This window comes from Myotis nattereri (assembly GCF_964212035.1).
Source record: "Myotis nattereri genome assembly, chromosome: 6".
Taxonomy (NCBI): Eukaryota; Metazoa; Chordata; class Mammalia; order Chiroptera; family Vespertilionidae; genus Myotis; species Myotis nattereri.
In genome coordinates this window covers 8,687,624-8,709,509 of record NC_138081.1, presented here as the reverse complement: position 1 = coordinate 8,709,509, position 21,886 = coordinate 8,687,624, and the positions used below count along the sequence as shown (strand labels likewise).

Sequence of the window (21,886 nt, the reverse complement as noted above, 5' to 3'; positions counted from 1 at the left end):
GGCTGTCGGCTTAGCGGAGGAGAAAGACCTGGGGGGAGAGGACAGAGCTAACCGACCAGCAGCCCCTTGCAGACCTAGCCAGGCCCTCAGGCCCTGGGGCTTCTGCCTGGAGACAGAGGTGGGCACCCATACCTGGTGGGCACTGCTCCCACCCATGGAAGTGGGTTCAGCTCCTCAGAGGGCAAGGCAGGAATCCCTATCACCTCCATGTTTAGTCCACAGTGGGCTCCACACAGCTTGGGGCACAGCAGAGGGGTGCCCGACCTGGTGCCTGCCCACACTGCCTGAGTGTAGGGCGCGTGTGTAGACTCACTGACACCAGATGACCTGACTCTCCTCTCAGTGACTTTCTGGGCCACATTAGCCCTCAGCCCCTCGCCCACCTCAGGAAGCCATGAAGTAATCACAATTCCTTTAGCTACAAGTGAAAGAAGCTAACTTTTGTTTGTTTTTTAATATGTTTTTTTTATTGATTTCAGAGAGGAAGGGAGAGAGAGTTAGAAACATCAATGACGAGAGAGAATTGTTGATCGGCTGCCTCCTGGGGATCAAGCCTGCAACCCAAGCATGTGCCCTTGACCGGAATTGAACCCAGGACTCTTCTGTCTGTAAACCAATGCTCTATCCACTGAGCCAAACCAGCTAGGGCACAAATTAACTTATCTATCCTATCTAATAATAGACAAACATGGTAATTGACCATACCTTCGCTACACCTCCCATTGGCTAATCAGCGAGATATGCAAATTAACCCAACCAAGATGGCGGCCGGCAGCCATGCAGCTGAAGCAAGCAGGAGGCTTGCTTGCTTCAGTGACGTAGGAAGCCAAGGTTCCCCACCTGCCGCGGCCCGGCTCTGAGCTCCAAAAGCAACAAAGTTTCAATTATAGAAGCTAAACAAACCCCAGATACCTGCTTTCAGCCTGCCGTGGCCACGGAGCTGGAGTCGGCTCTTAGCTCCAGTGATGGCAACAAAGTTTCAATTATAGAAGGTAAATAAATCCCAGAATAAAAAAAAAAAAAGGAGAGGCTGGGAGCTTCAGTCGCCGGCCAGCCTGAAAACGGCCCTCAGTCCCTCACCCAGACTGGCCAGGCACCCCAGGGGGACCCCCACCCTGATCTGGGACACCCTTCAGGGCAAACCAGCCGGCCCCCACCTGTGCACCAGGCCTCTATCCTATATAGTAAAAGGGTAATATGCAAACTGACCCTAACAGCAGAAAGACTGGGAATGACTAGTCACTATGACACACACTGACCACCAGGGGGCAGACGCTCAATGCAGGAGCTGCCCTCTGGTGGTCAGTGTGCTCCCACAGGGAGAGCTCTGCTCAGCCACAAGCCAGGCAGATGGCTGCCAGTACAGCAGTGATGGTGGGAGCCTCTCCTGCCTCCTCAGCAGTGCTAAGGATGTCTGACTGCAGCTTAGGTCTGCTCCCCACTGGCAAGTGGACATCCCCCGAGGGCTGCCGGCCTGCCAGAGGGATGCCTGATTGCTAGCTTACACCCAATCCCCTGGGGAGCAGGCCTAAGCCAGCAGGTGGTCACCCCCAAGGGGTCCCAGACTGTGAGAGGGCACAGGCCGGGCTAAGGGACCCTCCCCCCCAGTGCACAAATTTTTGTGCACCAGGCCTCTAGTCCTATCTAATAAAAGAGAAACATGGTAATTGGCGTACGACCGCTACCCTTCCCATTGGCTAATCAGTGAGATATGCAAATTAACTGCCAGCCAAGATGGTGGCCGGCAGCCAGGCAGCTTAAAGCGAACATGAATGAGGCTTGCTTGCTTCAGTGACAGAGGACTCCAACGTTCCCTGCCTGCCTTGCCGGCCTCTGAGCCTGCAGTTTGAAACATTGTAACAAAAATAGAAGCTAAACAAAACCCCAGAAACCTGCTTTCAGTGAGCTGGGATCTCAGAGCTGGAGTTGGTACAGTGTTTCAATTATAGACCCTAAACAAACCAGATACCTGCTTTCAGCAGTGGAGGCCTAAGAGCTGGAGCCAAGCCTCAAGCTAAAGCTGGCCCAGAATAAGAAAAAAGAAAAAGAAAAAAAGGAGCGGTTGGGAGCTTCAGTCACCCAACAGCCTGAAAACAGCCCTCAGCCCCTCACCCAGGCTGGCCAGGCACCCCAATGGGGACCCCCACCCTGAAGGGTGTGTGACCAGCTGCAAACAGCCCTCAGCCCCTCACCCAGGCTGGCCAGGCACCCCAATGGGGACCCCCACCCTGAAGGGTGTGTGACCAGCTGCAAACAGCCCTCAGCCCCTCACCCAGGCTGGCCAGGCACCCCAGTGGGGACCCCCACCCTGATCCAGGACAGCCTTCAGGGCAAACCAGCCAGGCCTCTATCCTATATAGTAAAAGGGTAATATGCCTCCCAGCACCGGGATCAGCGGAGCCGTGAGGCTTCCCGGCACTGGGATCATTGTGACAGGGGGCAGCGCCCAAACACCCTGATCGGCCCTGCTCTGTGTGTGACAGGGTGCAGCGCCCCAACCCCCCACCCCCACGGGCCCTGCTCTGTGTGTGACAGGGTAGAGCCATAACCTCCCCATCGGCCCTGCCCTAAGTGTGACAGTGGCGGCGCCCCAACTCCCTGATCAGCCCTGCTCTGTGGGTGATAGAGGGCGGCGCCCCAACCCCCCCCCCCCCCACGGGCCCTGCTTTGTGTGTGACGGGGTAGAGCCATAACCTCCCCATCGGTCCTGCCCTGAGTGTGACAGTGGCGGCGCCCCAACCCCCTGATCCGCCCTACCCTGAGTGTGACAGGGGGCGGTGCCCCAACTCCCCTATCGGCCCTACTGTGTGAGTGATAGGGGGGAGCTCCTCAACCCCCTGATGGGCCCTGCTCTGTGCGTGACAGGGGGGAGCTCCCCAACCCCCTGATCCACCCTGCTGTGTGACAGGGGGGAGCTCCCCAACCCCCTGATGGGCCCTGCTCTGTGCATGACAGGGTACAGAGCCCCAACCCCCCTGATGGGCCCTGCTCTGTGCGTGACAGGGGGTGGCGCCACAACCCCCCAATCGGCCCTGCTCTGAGTCCGACCAGGGGTTGCACCTAGGGATTGGGCCTGCCCTCTGCCACCCGGGAGCAGGCCTAAGCCAGCAGGGCGTTATCTCCCGAGGGGTCCCAGACTGCGAGAGGGCACAGGCCGGGCTGAGGGACCCCCCCGCCCCCCCGAGAGCACAAATTTTTGTGCACCAGGCCTCTAGTATATATATAAAAGGCTAATATGCAAAGTGTTCCCTCAGGAGTTCCACTGGAAGTTCAATCACTCGCTGTGATGTGTGCTGACCACCAGGGGGCGGCACAGAATAAAGGAAGGCCCTGGCTGGCAGCCGGAAGGCCCCCATAGGCCCTGATTGCCTGTCAGGCCTAGGGACCCTACCCATGCATGAATTTCGTACACCAGGTCTCTAGTTTAAAAACTAAAAACCAGAAGAAACAATTCTGGGTCAGCAGCTTCAGGGGCCCAGAGACACACCTTGCTGACATCAGATGTCTTTCTCCTTGGCTTCAGCCTTCACACTCGCCTTCATTCTCTGCCTCTCTGGACAGGGGCAGGGGGAGGGCAAAGCTGAACAAAGCCCCTAGCATCTCCCTTCAGCACCCATACATAAAACCCTAGAAAACTTTGGCCCAAGTTAGGCCAATCATGTGGCTGGGGCCCGGCGGATGGGGGGATGAGGGGGGGAGAGACTGGTATTATTAGCAGAACCTCAGGAACCCGGGCAGAACAGGTTCCCAAAGGCAGGGGAGATGTGGTTCCTCATGGGAATGGATGCCGGCAGGCAGAAACACAGGTGTCTAGAATACCCTGAGCTGCAACACACTGAGGATTGCTCTGGGTGAGTTACAGCCATGTTCCTTCAGCCAAGGGCAAAAGACGGGTCCTCAGACACCTGTGCCCACTGCCTCCCACCCCAAAAAGGCCTTAAGCTATGTTCCATAGGCCAGTAGATTTCAACCATTTTTTTTTAATTATAAAAGATTTATTTTATACTGGCATTCGGACAACCAGTAGATATTGTTGGCTCGATCCCCAGTGGGGGGCGTGCAGGATGCAGCCCGTTGATGCTTCTCTCTCAGCGATGTTTCTACCTCTCTCTCCCTCTCCCTTCATCTCTCTGAAATCAATAAAAACATATTTTTTTAAAAATAAAGTCACTACTATTTTTACTCACCCCCTTCATGTTTATGTTTTTGTCATTATTTTTTACTTACTGTGTGTGTGTGTACCCTTTAATTCACTGTTGTCATTACACATAATCTTCCTACTTTTACCCTTTAACCTTTGTACTAGTGTTAGTGTTGGCTGATCCACTGCTTTTATTACGTTTGCCTTTGCCGATCAGAGTATTTTTTGCAACATTTTGTTATTCATATTTTTTATTTTTATTTTTTGTTCTTCTTAAGAAGTCCCTTTAATATTTCTCGTAATACTGGTTTGGTGGTGATGAACTCCTTCGCTTTCTCTTGTCTGGGCTTGATATGCTAAGTTTTGTCATAATTTGTTGCACAGCAACAAAGAACCACCCCCAACCTGCCCATCTCATTGCCCACTGCCAACTCTCCTGTCATTATCATCAGCCAATTGTTGTCAGGTGCCTCCCCAAAGCTGGCTCTACTGCAAGGCCCACTGTGAAAAGAACAAATTCGGTAAGATTCAAGCTTTAGTTTGCCAAATGCCCAATGAGATTCACAGGAGAAGGGCCGCAGGAAGCAGCAAAGGCTGAAGAAAGCTCCAGGCTGCAGTAGAAGACTTAGCCAGCCCAGTGCAAAGGAGAGAGAAGGGCGCTGTAGGCAGGACTGGCTCACTGCCGTGTGGCTGGAGATGAGACCTGACATGGGAGGCTAGTGGCAGGCGAGATGACCAGATTGTGAGGGGCCTTAAGTGCAAAGCTAATTCCTGTGCAACTACCATGATAAATGGGGCCCAATGACCACATCTCTGAGAACAAAACTCCACCTGCTTTGGCTATAAGTACATTTTTACTTGCCGGGTTATGTGACTTAGCTTTGGGGCTGAGAAAAAGTTCCCTGCGGCAGTGGGGAGCCCCCGAAGGTTTTTGAAGATGATGTGATGTGGGTTCTAAGCGTATCCTGGTGTGATGGAGACCAGAGTCGGAACATGACTACCCAAAAGTCCTGACGTCAGGATCAGGGTAGCAGCAGTGGACACTGGAAGCCTGGGTAGACGTGAGATGTTCAGAATGGCTGCTGGGATGTGGTGGGAGGAGCAGTGGAAGGTGAGGACCAGTACCCAGGTGACATGGGGACACAGGGAGCTGGCTGAGAGCGGCCCTGGTCAGGACTCGTGCAGGAGGCAAACCAATCGATGTGTTTCTCTCACATTGATGTTTCTTTTCTGTCTTTCCCTCTTTCTTCCACTCTCCCTAAAAATCAATGGAAAACTATCCTCAGATGGGGACTAACCAAACTAACACACACACACACACACACACACACACACACACACACCCAAGACTAAATGGCTCTAATCCTCTTTGTGCCCCAGACCAGTCATGTGACCTTGAGCAAGTCACTTTCCCTATTTGGGCTTGTTTTCCCTTCAGCAAAATGCCAGGCTTGGCCTTGGACTAGATGGTGGCTTTCAATCCTGCCTCTGAAGGACAGTGGAGATCCATAGCTGGTCAGCATGATCTGCCTTCTAAAGCAAGTACCAGCAGACTGTGACTAGCTCCAATTGTAGGGTTTTCTCCCATGATGTTGTCTTAAGCCATGAGCAACCAGCACCAGCACTGTGTGCTTGCCAGGAAGGGATCACCGATAACACAGGGAATGAAGAGTGGGAAATGCCGTGCATGGGCAAACCTGAGTGGGTGGCCACCGCGGTCGGGCAGTCTCCCTGTTACGGAGACTTCACGGTGTGAGTTTATATTACACACGCCCTCTGCTTCCTGCGGCGTTTCAGGGCGCTTCGCAGGGGACTCTGGGACTCTCTGGTGCCTGTTACCCAAAGAGACTGGAGAGACGTCGGACTCAGCGCTCTCCAAGGGCCTTTCCACGCTAATCTTTCATTTTCTCAACGAGCATTTCCTAGCTCCTCAGAGCCCATCTTTGATGAACACCTCTTCAGGCACAACTCTGCGCCTGATATTCATTAACTCAGATAATCCCCATAGAATCTTCCCAACAGCTTCACAAGGTAAGTACTATTACTATATTCTTTTTTTTTTTTTAGTTTTTTTTTTAATTGATTTCAGAGGGGAAGGGAGAGGGGGAGAGAGACAGAAACATCAATGATGAGAGAGAATCATTGATTGGCTGCCTCCTGCACACCCCGCACTGGGGATTGAGCCCACAACCTGGGCATGGGCCCTGACCAGGAATCGAACGTGACCTCCTGGTTCTTAGGATGATGTTCAACCACTGAGCCACAGCAGTGGGGTGTGGTTGAACTTTTAAGAGCCAGTGATCACTGCCACACTTCCTCTGCCTTCTCTAGTAGGAGTTGCAGAAACACAATGAAGAGCCTCCCTCAGCCTGCCCCTGAGAGAAGATAGTTTAAAACATTCGCCTGCCCTTCCACTCACCCCCTACCCCCCACCCATGGACACAGAGTGTGAATAAGAAATAACCTTGATCCTTTTTAAGCTGCTAAAATTTGGAGGTCGTTTGTTACTGCAGCAAAACCTCGCCCATCCTGAGTAATCCAATGTTATACTATCTGTTGTTGATTATCTTTGGCCTCAGTCCCCAAGCCTGCCTTCTCCCGGAAGCTCCCTGGAAGCACTGGCTCCACACTGCAACTTGAAAAGCAGCAAGAGGAAAGGGAGTCTGTCCCCCAAACAGGGAAGTGGGGATGTGTGTGGGGAGGTAGGCCCAGCCTTTGTCATGCTCTGGGGCATGGGCTAAGCTGGATGAAATCTCCACCAGCCCTGGAGGCCCTGGACAGACACTGCTCCTCGAGCGTCTCTCCCAAACTCATTTATTGGCTCTCCTTACTTTTATTCCCCACTATTAAAACAGGGATGACCAGTAATGCAGGAAGAGGACCTCCCTCTTATGTCCTGGGGGCACTGCAGGCTGACTATGACCTTGCAGGCCTGGATCTGAACCTCCTCCTCCGGGTGGATGACCAGGGCCAGCAGTCGGTCTGCCAGGCGTGACTTTTCCCCAAAGAGAGCTTCATGCAGAGACTGCTCGTTGTAATGCCATTTCACGGCACGGTAGTGTGGCGTGTTCCGGGCCTCACTCAGCCGCTCGGCAAACACCAGCACCTCGAACAGCAGGCTCCCTGGTTGTTTGACCTGGAACAGGTTCAGAAAGTTGGTGTGCACCTGTGATGGGGATGAAGAGAGGATGGCAATGAAATCCAAGACAAATCCTAAAGTTCTTCCATCTTCCTATTGCCTCAAGTCCCTAATATACCTAATTTCAGAGCCCACTGTATGGGAGCATTTTTAATTTTCTTTTCATTATCATCTATAAATATAAAAGCCTAAACGACCATTATGGCCAAATGACCAGAGGACCAGTCGTCATGACACACACTGACCACAAGCGGGCAGACGCTCAACACAGGAGCTGCCCCCTGGTCATCAGTGCACTCCCACAGTGGGAGCACCACTCAGAGAGAAGCCAGGCAGCAGTGGAGCCAGAATGAGCCTGCCGCTTCAGCACTGCTACATCCCCCAGGGGCCCCAGATTGTGAGAGGAACCCCACTCATGCACGAATCTGTGCACCGGGCTTCTAGTTCTCTAACATAATTATCCTGTGGTCATAAGACATGAGTTATTTGGTAATAACATTAATTCTAGGAAATATGTCATGACAAACTTTAAGGTTTAATGTGTGGTTAATTTTTATAAATGTTTTGTGTTTTTGAGAGGAATGTGCATTCACTAATTATAGAGTGTTCTGAGTATGTCTTTTGCTGGTTTGTGTTATTTCCAGCAAGTAGACCCTTAACTCAGTGGTTCTCAACCTGTGGGTCGCGACCCCTTTGGGGTCGAACGACCCTTTCACAGGGGTCGCCTAAGACCATTGGAAAACACATATATAATTCCATATTGTTTTTGTGATTAATCACTATGCTTTAATTATGTTCAATTTGTAACAATGAAAATACATCCTGCATGTCAGATATTTACATTATGATCATAAAACAGTAGCAAAATTACAGTTATGAAGTAGCAACGAAAATAATTTTATGGTTGGGGGTCATCACAACATGAGGAACTGTATTAAAGGGTCACCACGGCATTAGGAAGGTTGAGAACCACTGCCTTAACTGGTTTTAGGATTTTATCTATTAATTGCTGAAAGAGTACAATCTTCCAAGTCTTCCACTGTGGTAGTAGATTCGTCAATTTTTCTTTATAATTATTCAGCTGTGAGGAATAAGGAAATCCTGCTAATTTGTGACATCATGGATGGACCTTGAGGACATTATACTAAGGGATAAACCAGACAGACAAAGACAAACAATACATGGTATCATGTTTATTTTTATGTGGAATCTTTCAAAAAAGATAAGTCAGGAAGAGGAACCAAGATGGCAGCATAGGTAACCACCTGTACTTACTGCCTCCTTCTACTACATCAAAATTTCAACTAAAATACAAAACCACCATTGCGCAGAACTGCCTGAAAGCTGGCTAAATGGAAGTCCTACAACTAGAGAAGTAAAGAAGAAAGCACATCGAGACTGGTAGGAGGGGTGAAGGCACTGAATGGACTAGTCCCGCACCCACAGGGCTGTTTTTTCAGTCGGGAGGAAGATCGTCTCTGCAGAGACTGCCCAAGAGAAGCAGGGGGTCCTAGCCCCACACCAGACCCCCACCCAAAGTTCCAGAGCTGAGAAGAGAAGTCCCTGTAACTTCAGGCTGTAAAAACCGGTGGGTATTGTGGCTGAGTGACACATAAGCTGCTGGAGTCCCAGGTATTCCTCTTAAAGGGCCTGTACACAAACTTAAACCAGTGGTTCTCAACCTTGGAGAACCTCATCTTCTGGAATGAGGCCCAGAAATCAGGATTTTAAAAAGATTCCCAGGTGATTCTAATGTGCAGCCAAGGTTGAGAACCACTGACTTAAACTATCCCACTTCTTCTGAGCTCCAGTGCCAGGGGACCCAGGTACATGCAGGGAGGAACTGGATAGTCTGGCATCGGTGCAGGAACTTGAGGGCGGCTTTCTCCCAGAAGGGAGTGCTCACAAGGGTCATTGTTCCTGTGCTGGGACCTAGCCTGTCACAGGGCTGACTGGCAGCCATATCTGAGTTTCCATCAGCCTGCTTCACACTGATGCTCCACCCTGGGGATTCCCTGAGACGCAGCCCCACCCAAGCTGTTTGCAGCAGCTTTTCCATATGAATGGCCTGTCCTGGCTCAGGTTTCAGACTTTGCTAAAATCTCTCAAACAAGCTGCAGCTGGTGACAGCATGCCCCAAACCTATCAATAAAAGGCGCAAGACCGGGCACTAGCACCAGCCTGCCTTCTTCACAGCTGGGTCTCGTCTCCTGCACAGCAGTGCTCCTATGGTAGTCACAGCTTGTCCTCACAACCAGTTTGCCTGGAGGTCAACTGCTCCCAGAGATGCCAACAGCAATCAAGGCTCAACTACAAGACTGTGCACACAGCCCACACAGAGGTGTACCTAGAGTCCCCAGCTCAGATGACTGGGGAGGTTGAGCCACTGGGCCCTACAGCACACCTAATACACAAGGCCACTCTACCAATTCCAGGAGACATACTAGCTCTCTCTACCGAATACAGGGGTCCTCAAACTTTTTAAACAGGGGGCCAGTTCACTGTCCCTCAGACCATTGGAGGGCCGGACTATAGTTTAAAAAAAAAAAACTATGAACAAATTCCTATCTACACTGCACATATCTTATTTTGAAGTAAAAAAACAAAATATTTGTATTTTCATGTGGCCCGCGGGCCGTAGTTTGAGGACCCCTGACCTAATACATAGAAACAAACACAGGGAAGCACCCAAAATGGGGAGACAAAGAAACATGTCACAAATGAAAGAAATAGAAGCAAGCAAACTACTGGATACAGAGTTCAAAACCATGGTTATAAGGTTACTCAAGGATCTTCATGAGACTTTCAAGGATCTTAGTGAGAATGTCAAAGACATGGAAAAGAACCAGTCAGAAACGAAGCATACACTAACCGAAATAAAGAACAATGTACAGTGATTCAACAGTAGAGTAAAAGATTCCGAGAACCAAATCAATGGTTTGGAATATGAGGAAGCAACAAACACCCAACCAGAAGAGCAAAAAGAAAAAAGAATCCAAAAATATGAAGAAACTGTAGGTAGCCTCTGGGGCAACTTCAAGCGTACCAACATTCACATCATGGGAGTGCCGGAAGGAAGCGAGAGAGAGCAAGGTACTGAAAACCTATTTGAAGAAATAATGACAGAAAACTTCCCATCCCTGTGAAAGAAGCAGACTTACAAGTCCAGCAAGTGCAGAGAGCCCCAAACAAGAGAAACCCAAAGAGGCCCACACCAAGACACGTCATAATTAAAATGCTAAGGGTTAAAGACAAAGAGAGAATCTTAAAAGCAGCAAGAGAAAAACAGTTAGTTACCAACAAGGGAGCACCCATATGACTGTCAGCTGATTTCTCAACAGAAACTTTGCAGGCCAGAAAGGAGTGTCAAGAAATATTCAAAGTGATGAATAGCAAGGACCTACAACCAAGATTACTTTACCCAGCAAAGCTATCATTTAGAATTGAGGTTCAGATAAAGAGCTTCACAGATAAGAAAAAGCTAAAGGAGTTCATCACCACCAAACCAGTATTACATGAAATGTTGAAGGGTATTATTGAAGAAGAAGGAGGAAGAGGAGAAAGAGGAGGGAGAGGGGGAAGAGATAAAAAATATGAACAATAAAATGGCAACAAATACATATCTATCAACAATCAAATCGAAAAATAAAAAGCAAACAAGAAATCTAATGAACAAAAGAAACTGGTGAATAAACAGAATCAGAGGCATGGGAGCATGGAACAGACTGACGAATCTCAGAGGGAAGGGGGTGGAGGTGGGGGGGAGAGATTAAAGTGCTTACCTAAGAACATAGACAGTAGGGTGGGGAAGGCCTGGGGTGGGGCAGGAACCAGGTGGAGAGTGGGGTGATGGGGGAAAGAGGGGGGACATCTGTAATACTCTCAACAATAAAGATTTTTTTAAAAAAAGGAAAGTCATAGAAGCAGAGACAAATGGTTGTCAGGGGTTGGAGGAGGGGGAAGTAGGGAGCAGTTGGTAAAAGAGTATAGACTTTAAACTATAAAACAAATAAGGTCTGAGGCTTTATGTAAAACATGTTGACTAGTGGATAACACTGTATTATATAATTGAAATTTGCTAAGAGATTAGAACTTAAATGTTCTCACCACTCCCTCCTCCCCAAAAATAGATGTGAGGTGATGGGTGGGAATCCTTCACAATGCATACATGTTAATCACCACACTGTATACTTTAACTATCTTACAAGTTTATTTGTCAATTATACCTCAACAAAACTGAAAAAAAAGAGAAATCTTTTTTTTGTAATTCTATCAAGTTTTGCCACTGTATTTTGAGATTATGTTATTAGGTTCATCTAAATTTAGAGTTGCGCCCTAACCGGTTTGACTCAGTGGATAGAGCTTTGGCCTGCGGACTGAAGGTTCCCAGGTTCAATTCCCTATCAAGGGCATGTACCTTGGCTGCGGGCACATCCCCAGTAGGGGGTGTGCAGGAGACAGCTGATCGATATTTCTTGCTCATCGATGTTTCTAACTATCTCTCTCCCTTCCTCTCTGTAAAAAATCAATAAAATATATTTAAATAAATAAATAAATAAATTTAGAGTGGCTTTAGCCCCCTGGACCATTCATTATTATGGTGGTGACCTTATCTATTCCTAATAATGGTTTTTGTTATAAGTAACTTTTCCCTAATATTAAAGTAACTACATGAACTTCTGTTTTGTCACCTGTGTTCCTCATTCTCAGAGTTTAGAAAGACCCTCAGAGGAGAGCCTCCTCCCAACAAAACTGATTCTGATTCTTTTGGGAGGACGGAGAAGGGAGTGCTTTTCAGTGTGCCTAGCGCACAGGCAGGAAGAGGAACACCCGTCTTGTCAGGGCGAAGTCTGTCTGGAGAATTCTTCCTTCCCCAGTACCCGAGTTGGCACCCATCAGCCCCTCAGCACTGCCTTTCTCACCTGGCAGTTGAGAATATCATAGAGAAGGTCATTCTTCTGTGCCAGGTGGCTCAGCAGTCGGATGGCTTGCACCTAAATGACGGAAATCGTAAAACATGAGAAGGCAGGTGAGTCCGGGCCTGAGCAGAGAAGACACAGTCTCTTCTCCTCCCTCTGGATCAGCGGTTCTCAACCTGTGGGTTGCGACCCCTTTGGGGGTCAAATGACCCTTTCACAGGGGTCGCCTAAGACCATCGGAAAACGCATATATAATTACATATTGTTTTTGTGACTAATCACTATGCTTTCATTATGTTCCACTTGTAACAATGAAAATACATCCTGCATATCAGATATTTACATGATGATTCATAACAGTAGCAAGACTACAGTTATGAAGTAGCAACGAAAATAATTTTATGGTTGGGGTCACCACAACGTGAGGAACTGTATTAAAGGGTCATGGCATTAGGAAGGTTGAGAACCACTGCTCTAGATGCTGTGCCAGAGCTGGTCAGGAGGGCAGGGCCTGGGCACCTGTGCCAGGTGATAGTCTGACTGAAGAATCTCCATCAAGGCAGGCATCACCCGTCGCAGCTGTGGGTGCACGAAGTCAGGCAGTGGAAGGTTGTTGAGGAGCCTGAGGCCAGCGATGTGCAGCTCTGAGTCCCAGATGGTGGCTATCAGCTCCAGGACCTTGATGAAGTGTTCCTGGGGCAGGGGGGGGGGGCGGTAAAAGAAGGGTCTGCTTTTATATGATGATCTCACACTACCCCAGCCTCTGCCTTCACTCTTCCCGGCCCACACCCAGGACACCTGAGCCGAACCCAATAGAAAATTCCATCCGACAAACTCTCGACATCATTTGACCTAGTTGACCATTCCCATATTCTTGAGATGCTTTCTTCACTCGGCTTCCCTTTCAGTCTTCTTTCCTGGCCCTTCTGCCCAAGCCCCTCCTGTCTTCATCACTCCTTAGTGATACCATCCAGACTGAGTGGAAGTGCTATCCCTAAGCTGCTGCCTTTCAAGTTTGGCTCAGACCTCTCCTCAGCTCGCCACATATGCAGGTGCCAAGCCACCTCTTTCCCAGAATGCCTAATCGAGCCCCGAGTTAACAAGCGCCCAGCCACATCCTGCTCCTCCTACCACCTTCCCTGTCTCAGCTGTTCTTTACGCCTTCCTTCCATTACTCGGGCCGAAAATCGGGCCCTCCTTGATCACTCTCTTTCTCTCAAACCCTTTTTCCAATCCTTCGGGAAATCCTGTGGGCTCTACCTTCAAAATCGATCAACCATCAAGCCACGTCTCACCACCCGCCTTCTACCACCCTGTTCCCAGCCACCGTCTCGCATCTGATTTCTGCAATAGCCTCTGGTCGCCCTGCTCCCACCACCCCCACCCCCAACGCCATATCTGTTTTCAGAACAACAGACGTGTCACTGTGTCACTCGTCTGCTCCAGCGCCCCTAGTTCATTGAGGGTAAAAGCTAGAGTCCTTACAGTGGCTTACAATCCGATATTCCCCTCTCTCCCCATTATTTATTCGCCCTCATCCCCTATTCTCTCATTTGCTTCCTGGTTCCCATTACAATGGCCTCTTAGCTATTCCTGGAACATGCCCGGTACACACTTATTTTGGGGTTTTTGCATAGGCTGTTCCCTCTACTCTCATACCTGACATTCATGGCTCACTCCTACCTCCCTCAGGACTTGAATGTCGCCTCAGTGAGGCTTCCCCGACCCCCTCCTTCCTTAACACTGCTACACTAGCCCTGGCCCATTTTCCTCAGTGGTTAGAACAGCAGCCTCGGACTGAAGGGTCTTGGGTTTGATTCTGGTCAAGGGCACCCACCTCAGTTGCAGATCCCCAGCCCTGGCCGGGGCGTGTACGGGAGGCAACTAATCAATGTATCTCTCTCACATCGATGTTTCTCTCTCTCTCTCTCCTCCTCCCTTCTGCTCTTTCTAAAAATCAATGGGAGCCGAAACCGGTTTGGCTCAGTGGATAGAGCGTCAGCCTGCGGACTGAAAGGTCCCAGGTTTGATTCCGGTCAAGGGCATGTACCTTGGTTGCGGGCACATCCCCAGTAGATGTGCAGGAGGCGGCTGATCGATGTTTCTCTCTCATCGATGTTTCTATCTATCTCTCTCCCTTCCTCTCTGTAAAAAAAAATCAATAAAATATATTTTAAAAGAAATCAATGGGAAAATATCCTCAGGTGAGGATTCACCAAAAACAAAACAAAGCAAACAAACAAACAAACAAAAGCTGCTGCCACACCACCTGTCGCCCATCCTTTACTTTTCTCCATCACACTGTCACAGGTGTCACTCACTTTTTATTTTTAAACTTTTTATTTTCAAATCATTATAAATTCATGAGAAGCTGCAAAACCTGTACAGAGAGGACCTTGTGCCTTTCACCCCGTTTCCCTCAAGGATCACATCTTCCACAGACGACATCAAAACTAGGAAATCAGAATTGGTGTGGGGCGTGTGTTTCGTTCCAGGTCATTTTATCACAGGTGTCAATTCATGTAACCACCACCGCAATCAACAGGGTGTTCCACCAAAACTGTCCCATCACCACAAAGATCTCCCTTGTGGAACCCCCTATAGTCATGCCTCTTCCCACCAAAACCAGCCCTAACCGCTGGCAACCACTAATCTGCTTCTCATCTTATAATTCTGACAGTTGGAGAATGTTATGGAAATAGTATCAAACTTTGTGACCATCTAAGATTTTCTGACTCAGTATAATGTTCTTGAAATCCATCCAAGTTGTTGTATGCATCCGTTCATTCCTTTTTATTACTGAGTAGTGCTCCATGGTATGGGCGACCAGTTTGTCTAACCAGTGATCTACTGAGACTCACGGTGGCTGTTTCATTTTTTACTATTACAAACGAAGTTCCTATGGACAATTGTGCACAGGTTTTTGTACAAATGCAAGTTTTCATTTCATGAATTTATAATTATTTGAAAATAAAAAGTTTAAAAGTAAGAAGTGTGTTACACCTGTGACAGTGTGATGGAGAAAAGTAAAGGGTGGGGGACAAGGAAGGCTGGTATGGGGGTGGGGTGGCAGTTTTTGTTTTTTGTTTGTTTTGTTTTGTTTTTGGTGAATCCTCACCTGAGGATATTTTCCCATTGATTTTTAGAAAGAGCAGAAGGGAGAGGGAGAGAGAGAGAAACATCGATGTGAGAGAGACACATTGATTGGTTGCCTCCCGTACACGCCCCAGCCAGGGCTGGGGATCTGCAACCGAGGTGTGTGCCCTTGACCAGAATCAAGCCCAAGACCCTTCAGAAATGAACGCAGAGGAGTTTTTCTAGTAAATTTATAGATTTTTAAAGAAACTGCCAAACAATTTTCCTGAGTAGTTGTTATACCATTTTACATTCCCATCAGCAATGTATGATAGATCTAGTTTCTACATCTTCACCAGCGTTTAGTGTTGTCACTAATTTGGAGTTTAGATCATGTAACAGGTGTATTGTTGTATCTTACTGTGGCCTTAATTTGCATTTCCCCAATGGCTAGTGATGTTAAACGTCTCCTCACGCGCTTATCTGCAATCTGTGTATCTTCTTCAGTGACATTTCTCCATGTCTTCTGCCCATTTTCTAATCGGATTGTTTTTCTGATATTGAGTTTTCAAAGCTCTTTATATAATCTAGATATGTGTCCTCTGTCAGATACGTGGTTTGCAAACCTTTTCTCCCAGTCTGTAGCTTATCTTTTTATCCTCTCAACCGGGTCTTACATAAAGCAAATGTTTTTAATTTTCATAAAGTCCAATTTCTCAATTCTTTATTTTATAGATCATGCTTTTGGGGTCATTTCTAAAAACTCCTCACCAAGCCCTACGTCCTACAGATTTCCTCCTTTTGAAACGGCAACAGCACCTCCACCCCAGCCGTCCTTACCAACCTCCTTGCTTTTCTTCGTCTCCATAGCGCTTCATTGTACATTTTATTATTTGTGTGTGGCCTGCCTTGCCCGGCCGGAATCGAAGTTCCACTGGCACAGGGGGTCTTTCCTGTTCTGCTCACTGCTCGATCTCCAGTGCCTAGCACAGTGTCTTGGTACAAGTGCCCAGGATGCATTTGTTGAATGATTAAAGGGATCTTGGCTTCTGAGATGCAAGATGCTGGGACCAAGAGGTATTACTCAAGACAGGTAACCTCACCAGCTGTACCTTTGTGAGCCACATGAGGGGGAGACAAGCATACTGGAGTGAGGACTACAGCAGTCCCACTAGCACCCTGCTCCTCCCTGCCCCCACCCCTGCTGTCGGTTAAGTTTCAGGCAGAGAGAACAGCAGCCTGTATGGCTCAGGCCAGGGAGTGGGAGAGCATGAGACATACAGTGTAAATGGCTGGGGGCGGGGCAAGGAGTGGAGGGCCTCAAGGAAGCCCAAGCAGGAGGGTGATGGGATCAGCTCCTCTGGAGAGGGTGGTCGGATTGGGCAATGGGCATGAGCTCCATTTTCGATGTGTTGGGTCAGAGGGCACTAGGCCGTCTAAGCTGAGCAGCTGGCCACAGGTCTAGCGGTCAGGGGAGCCCCATACGCGGACAGAGAGGAGAGCACACGCAGATGGAAACCGAGGCTAGGGCGTGGCTGCTCTCACCGGGAGAGAGAAGAGCAGGGCTAGGTCCTCAGGATACAAGCGCCGGGGGCAGAAGGATCAGCGACGCCCAGGGGCTGGTGAAAAACACAGCTCCCTGTTGAACTGGCCTCTGGGTGTGGGGGCCCCAAAATCTTCGTTTTCAACCAGCCTTCTGGGCAATTCTGGCAAGCCTGAGACTCACAGCCTTTGGGAACTGAGAGGGCTGAGGGATGAAGGGGAGGCGACAAGAAAGTGAAGACCTAGAGAAGTGTGTTCCCCAAAAAGAGTTCGATGTCAAAAGAAAAAATTAAAGCGTGAAAATACCACGGCTCGGCGGGGAGGCGGGTGGGGGGAATACTGCCACGGAACGTGCGTACCGGGCAGGGAGAGGGTGCACACGATGCGACCGGCCCGGAAAAGGTGGGCATAGCATTCCCCAGCCGCTCCACTCCTGCGTACACGCCCTGGGGAAAGTCTCCCATGTCCACGAGGGAGATGTGTACAAGAATGTTCACAACAGTGTGTAAACGCTACCGTCATAACAACCTGGTTACTGGATAGCAGGGAGGGAGAAAGGGGAGGCGGACAATGCAGGCATGACACTTACACAGCTTTGCCGGAGAGCTGCCGTTTAGACACACGCCCATAAGGCCCGGGTGACGTGGGAAGGTGCTTACGTGTCGATCACACCTGGGAACAGGTAATTGGCCAGAATAGGCGTGGCCACTGCAAGGATGGGAAACCTGAGATAGTTAAGGTCCTAAACAAAGGAATTTCGCTCTCTTGGTGCTTCCTTGGCTCGCTGTCTTGCTGCTCACTTCTTTCTTTCTAATATATTTTTATTGATTTCAGAGAGGAACGGGGAGGAAGAGAAAGATAGAAACATCAATGATGAGAGAGAATCATTGACCGGATGCCTCTTGCACGCCCCCTACTGGGGATCGAGCCCACAACCCGGGCATGTGCCCTTGACCATAATCGAACCCGGGACCCTTCAGTCCACTGGCCGACACTCTATCCACTGAGCCAAACCAGTCAGGGTGTAAGTTGTGCTTTTCAAGATGAGAGGGACTAGAGCAGCGATGGCGAACCTTTTGAGCTCGGCGTGTCAGCATTTTGAAAAACCCTAACTTAACTCTGGTGCCGTGTCACATATAGAACTTTTTTGATATTTGCAACCATAGTAAAACAAAGCTTCATATTTTTTGATATTTATTTTATATATTTAAATGCCATTTAACAAAGAAAAATTAGCCAAAAAAATGAGTTTGCGTGTCACCTCTGACACGCGTGTCATAGGTTCGCCATCACTGTCCTAGAGCATGCTGAATGCAATGGCAAGGCGCTGGAGCAACCGCATGAGACAGAGCGCCGACCAGGAGAGAGGCCCTCAAGGATGGGATGCGACCAAGACAGACTAACACTGACCGCAGATGGGAAGCAAGCATGCTTCCATGGCGCCAGCAGGATGGGTGTGGAAACAGGCAGGCTGGGCCTGGTGGCAGGAAGCGGGGGGAGCTGGCATGGGGTGGGCCCAGCCCCCAGCCTCTGACCAGCACAGTGTGGGGTGGGGGGGTGGTATGACAGTATTCCTGGTTCCAGGCACAGAGCTCCTAAAATCCTTGCAGTTTCGTGACCGGAAGCTCTTTTGTTATTCACACTGACCCCCTTTGCACCACCCCAACATTTATGCTAATGAGGTGACTTGTGGCATGCCTCCAGATAGCTTCTGGATGGGGCTGGTGGCCTGAAAGACCACCTCACCTTGATTAGAGGGTTGAGACTTTTAGCCCCATCCCTGACCTCTGGGGAGCAGTGAGGGGTTAAAGGGTGAGTTCAGCCTCCAATGGCCAATGATTAATCAATCATGCCTACATAACGAGACCTCCACCAATATCCCCAAGTGACAGGGTTCGGAGAACTTCCGGGTTGCGCTCATCGAGGCACTAGGAGGGAGGCCAGCCGGGAGAAGGCATGGAACCTCTGAGTCTTCCTCTCTTCCATTGGGCTGCTCCTCGGTCATATCTTTTACAATAAACCAGTAAGAATAAGTAGTACTTTCTTGAGTTCTGAGAGTCGTTCTAATGAATTATCAAACCTGAAAAAGGGGATCGCAGGAACCTCCAAATTTATAGCCGGCCAGGCTGAAGTGCTGGGACTTGTGACTAGCCTCTGAGGTGGGGCATCCTGCTGGGACTAAGCCCTTAAACTGTGGAGCCTGTGCCAGCTCCAGGTGGTGTCGGCATCGGGTTAAACTGTGGAACACCCAGTTGGTGTCAGAAAGAGCCTCAGGGGGCTTTCTGCTATTTGGGGTTCTGAGAGACTCCTAGCCCTAGAGCCCAGTCCAGTTTCATCCTGAGAGTCAAAGGCTTTGAATGACCCTGTTGGGAATGTGACCACCATTTTCCCACTTATTCCCAGGGAAAAACCTATTTCTGGTTTGTAAACTCAGCCCCAAACAAACTTCTGGAAGGTGACCACTTGTCCTACGCCCGTTAAAGGGCCCATGGGCTGCAGGCATCCTGTGCACTCGGCCCCACCTCTTGCCCCTGGGCTCACCTGAATTTTGAGCCTGAATTTTCTGATGCCAGAGAAAGCCTTCAGCGTGTTCAGAGCTTGGATTTTGACACTGTTGTCCTTGTCATCCAGCATGGAGCCCACGAGCATGATGTCATCAGGAGTGCAGGCAGAGGCCTAGGTGTGCCGGGAGAGACGGAGGAGGCAGGAGCAGTGCATGTCCTAGGCCCAGTGCCCCCCGCCCCATGTCACCAAGACCTCTCCCCACCACCCCTCCCGCCATCATCAGCCGGAGAGACAGGCCCCGGAACACAGTCTGGCCAGGCAAGACTGCAGCCGCCAGGGGCCAGGCTGGCTAGGAGGGACCCCTGCTTCCCGCCCCTCACCTCAGCCTCCAGCAAGTACACACAGCGCGTGATGTTGTGCAGGATCATGCCCTTGGTGTACTCATCGTGTCTGTTCTCCAAAGAGTTGAGAAGCCTCCGGAGCTCACCTGAGTCCCCCCCGTGCCGCTCTCGCTCGATGGCCAGGCCTAGACAGCCAACCCAGCCAGTTCAGGCTGTGGACTCGGAGCGCAGACAGAATGGGGTTGGAAGGAGGGGGAGGACCTGGGGCAAAGCTGCCTTGCCTCTTCTGAAGAGCTTTCTCGCTACAGGCAGGACCACCGCGTCCAGCTGGACAGGGTGTGGCGTGCACGGCGCACCTTATCTAACGCTGTGTCAGTCACATCATAAACATCACAGCTTTAAATATTTACTCTAACAGTTTCCTGGCATAAGCAGTAACACGCAGTTTTCCATCCTAATTAGCATATGGCCCTGAGATTCCAGCAGATGGCAACAACACGTCTTGCAGAAGGGGAGCCCTTTTCTGCTTTGCCCAAAGTTGTCATATGAACTAGTACAGGCTCTGGGCATGTAGGTCCCCCAATTTTCCTTTGTTGGGGGCGGGGGGGAGGGGGGACTGCTGATGCCTGATCCTCACGCAGTGGCTTCCCGGAAGCCAGAGTGAATGGAGAGTGTAAAGGTCTGCCAGATGAGTCCTGAGGACCCCCTGGAGTCCCAGGCCCCTGTGCTGGGGCGAGTTTAAGGAAGATGGAGGAGAGAAGGAGAGAGGAGGAACTTGGAGTCACCTTTGGGCCCTCCCACACTGGAGGCCTCGGGGAGCAGGTCCTCCTGGAGCCAAGTCCTGCCCCCAGGGCCCAGACACTCACGGGCGATGCAGGTGGGCGAGGAGGTAGAGAGGGGCTGTTGGCATTTCATGCCAGTCTTGATGGCCTTGTAGAGCAGGTAGACGGCCCCAGCGCCTATGGTCAAGCCCAGTACACTCTTGCGGATGTTCAGTTGCCCCAGTGGGGAGAGGTTCTTGCCCATGTCCTCCACACCGCCTTGGGCCCAGGTGGGAGCTAGGCCGGAGGCGCCTGGTAAGGGCCTTCCGGAACCAGAACCCTGGCAGAGCCAGGAACCAGGGTGCAAGAATCGCAACCCAGGCAACAAAGGAAACGGAAGAAATGCTGGGATGGAGGGTGCTCGGGAAGCAGGGAAGCCAGAGCAGCTTGGAAGAAGAGAAGGTTTAGCTTAGAGGCTGCGGGAAATGAAGCTCAAGACTCTACGGGAATAAAAAGTCCGGGCGGGCAGGATCTTCACCTCCCCTATTCCTTAGGGCAGCCAGGCTGGTGGGGTGCCAGTAGGGGGCTCCCGAGGCTGCCTTTCCTCCATTAGAGGGCAGCAGAGGCCCAATTTCTGGGCTGAGCCTTTGAAACTTTCTGGGAGGGGTGTTGGGGGTGTGCCCACTGGCAGCCCCAGTTCCCTCCCTTCCCTGGCCCTCCTATCTGCCATCTCTTCACCACAGATCCACTGCTGGGCCTTGGGAGCTGCTGCAGGCAGCCCCCTCCCCAACCCCCCAACACAGGGATGCAGTTTACAAAGTGCTGCGGAGTCCAGAGGCAAATCCACCGGCTCCCAGCACCTGCATGTGCTCCTGCAGTGTACAACCTGTGGCACCAGAAGCTCCAGAGGGTCGTTGTCTGCCTCTCCAACATGCAGCACAGTCTTGCACTTAGTAGGTGGTCAAGTCATGACTTCTGTCGTCCTCTGAGGACTTGAGGGCAGAACAGGGACAGAATCTAGATACGGGCTCCGGGCCCATTTAACCAGTGTGGCCTAGAGGAAGGGACTGCCCTTGCCTTGGTCCCAGTTTCTGCATTTCTACCCAGAGACTCAGGTTTACCATTCTAAAACTCCAGGTTTAAAATTTGGGTAGGTCTGTGCCTTTAAACTATGGGGGCTTAAATCTGTGAGTACCACTCCCACCTCCCCACCCCCCTCCTCCCCCAGGCAGAATGAGGCTTGAGGCCTCTTCTGGAGGAGCCCAACTTTGAAGGCCTTGATCTTCACTACTAGGATGGAGCAGGTGGCCAGACCCTTCCATCCTCTCTTCGCCCCCTGGCCACACACCTGCGGGCCTCACCTCTGGTGTAGAATCAGGAGGTGATGGGCCCAGAGCCAGCGCTGAGCATGGTTGTACCAGAACGGGGCTTCCCTGCCTGGCGGCAAGCTCCTGTTGAAAGGC

At 50.3% G+C, this 21,886-nt stretch overlaps 1 protein-coding gene across 2 annotated transcripts; it reads right to left on the bottom strand.

The window, feature by feature from the left end:
* Nucleotides 1-6,218: 6,218 nt before the first annotated feature.
* ARMC12 (armadillo repeat containing 12) lies at nucleotides 6,219-20,703 on the bottom strand (the record flags this gene model as incomplete). Of its 2 annotated transcripts, none has more annotated exons than XM_081095040.1 (6): nucleotides 6,219-7,307; nucleotides 12,203-12,274; nucleotides 12,719-12,892; nucleotides 19,358-19,492; nucleotides 19,702-19,847; nucleotides 20,529-20,703. In XM_081095040.1, the coding sequence occupies 6 exons, from the start codon at nucleotides 20,686-20,688 to the stop codon at nucleotides 6,975-6,977; spliced, it is 1,020 nt and encodes a 339-aa protein (XP_080951166.1). In that variant the 3' UTR covers nucleotides 6,219-6,974. The 2 variants fall into 2 exon arrangements, with proteins under 2 accessions (XP_080951166.1, XP_080951165.1); XM_081095039.1 differs by having other exon boundaries at nucleotides 20,448-20,688.
* Nucleotides 20,704-21,886: the final 1,183 nt, after the last annotated feature.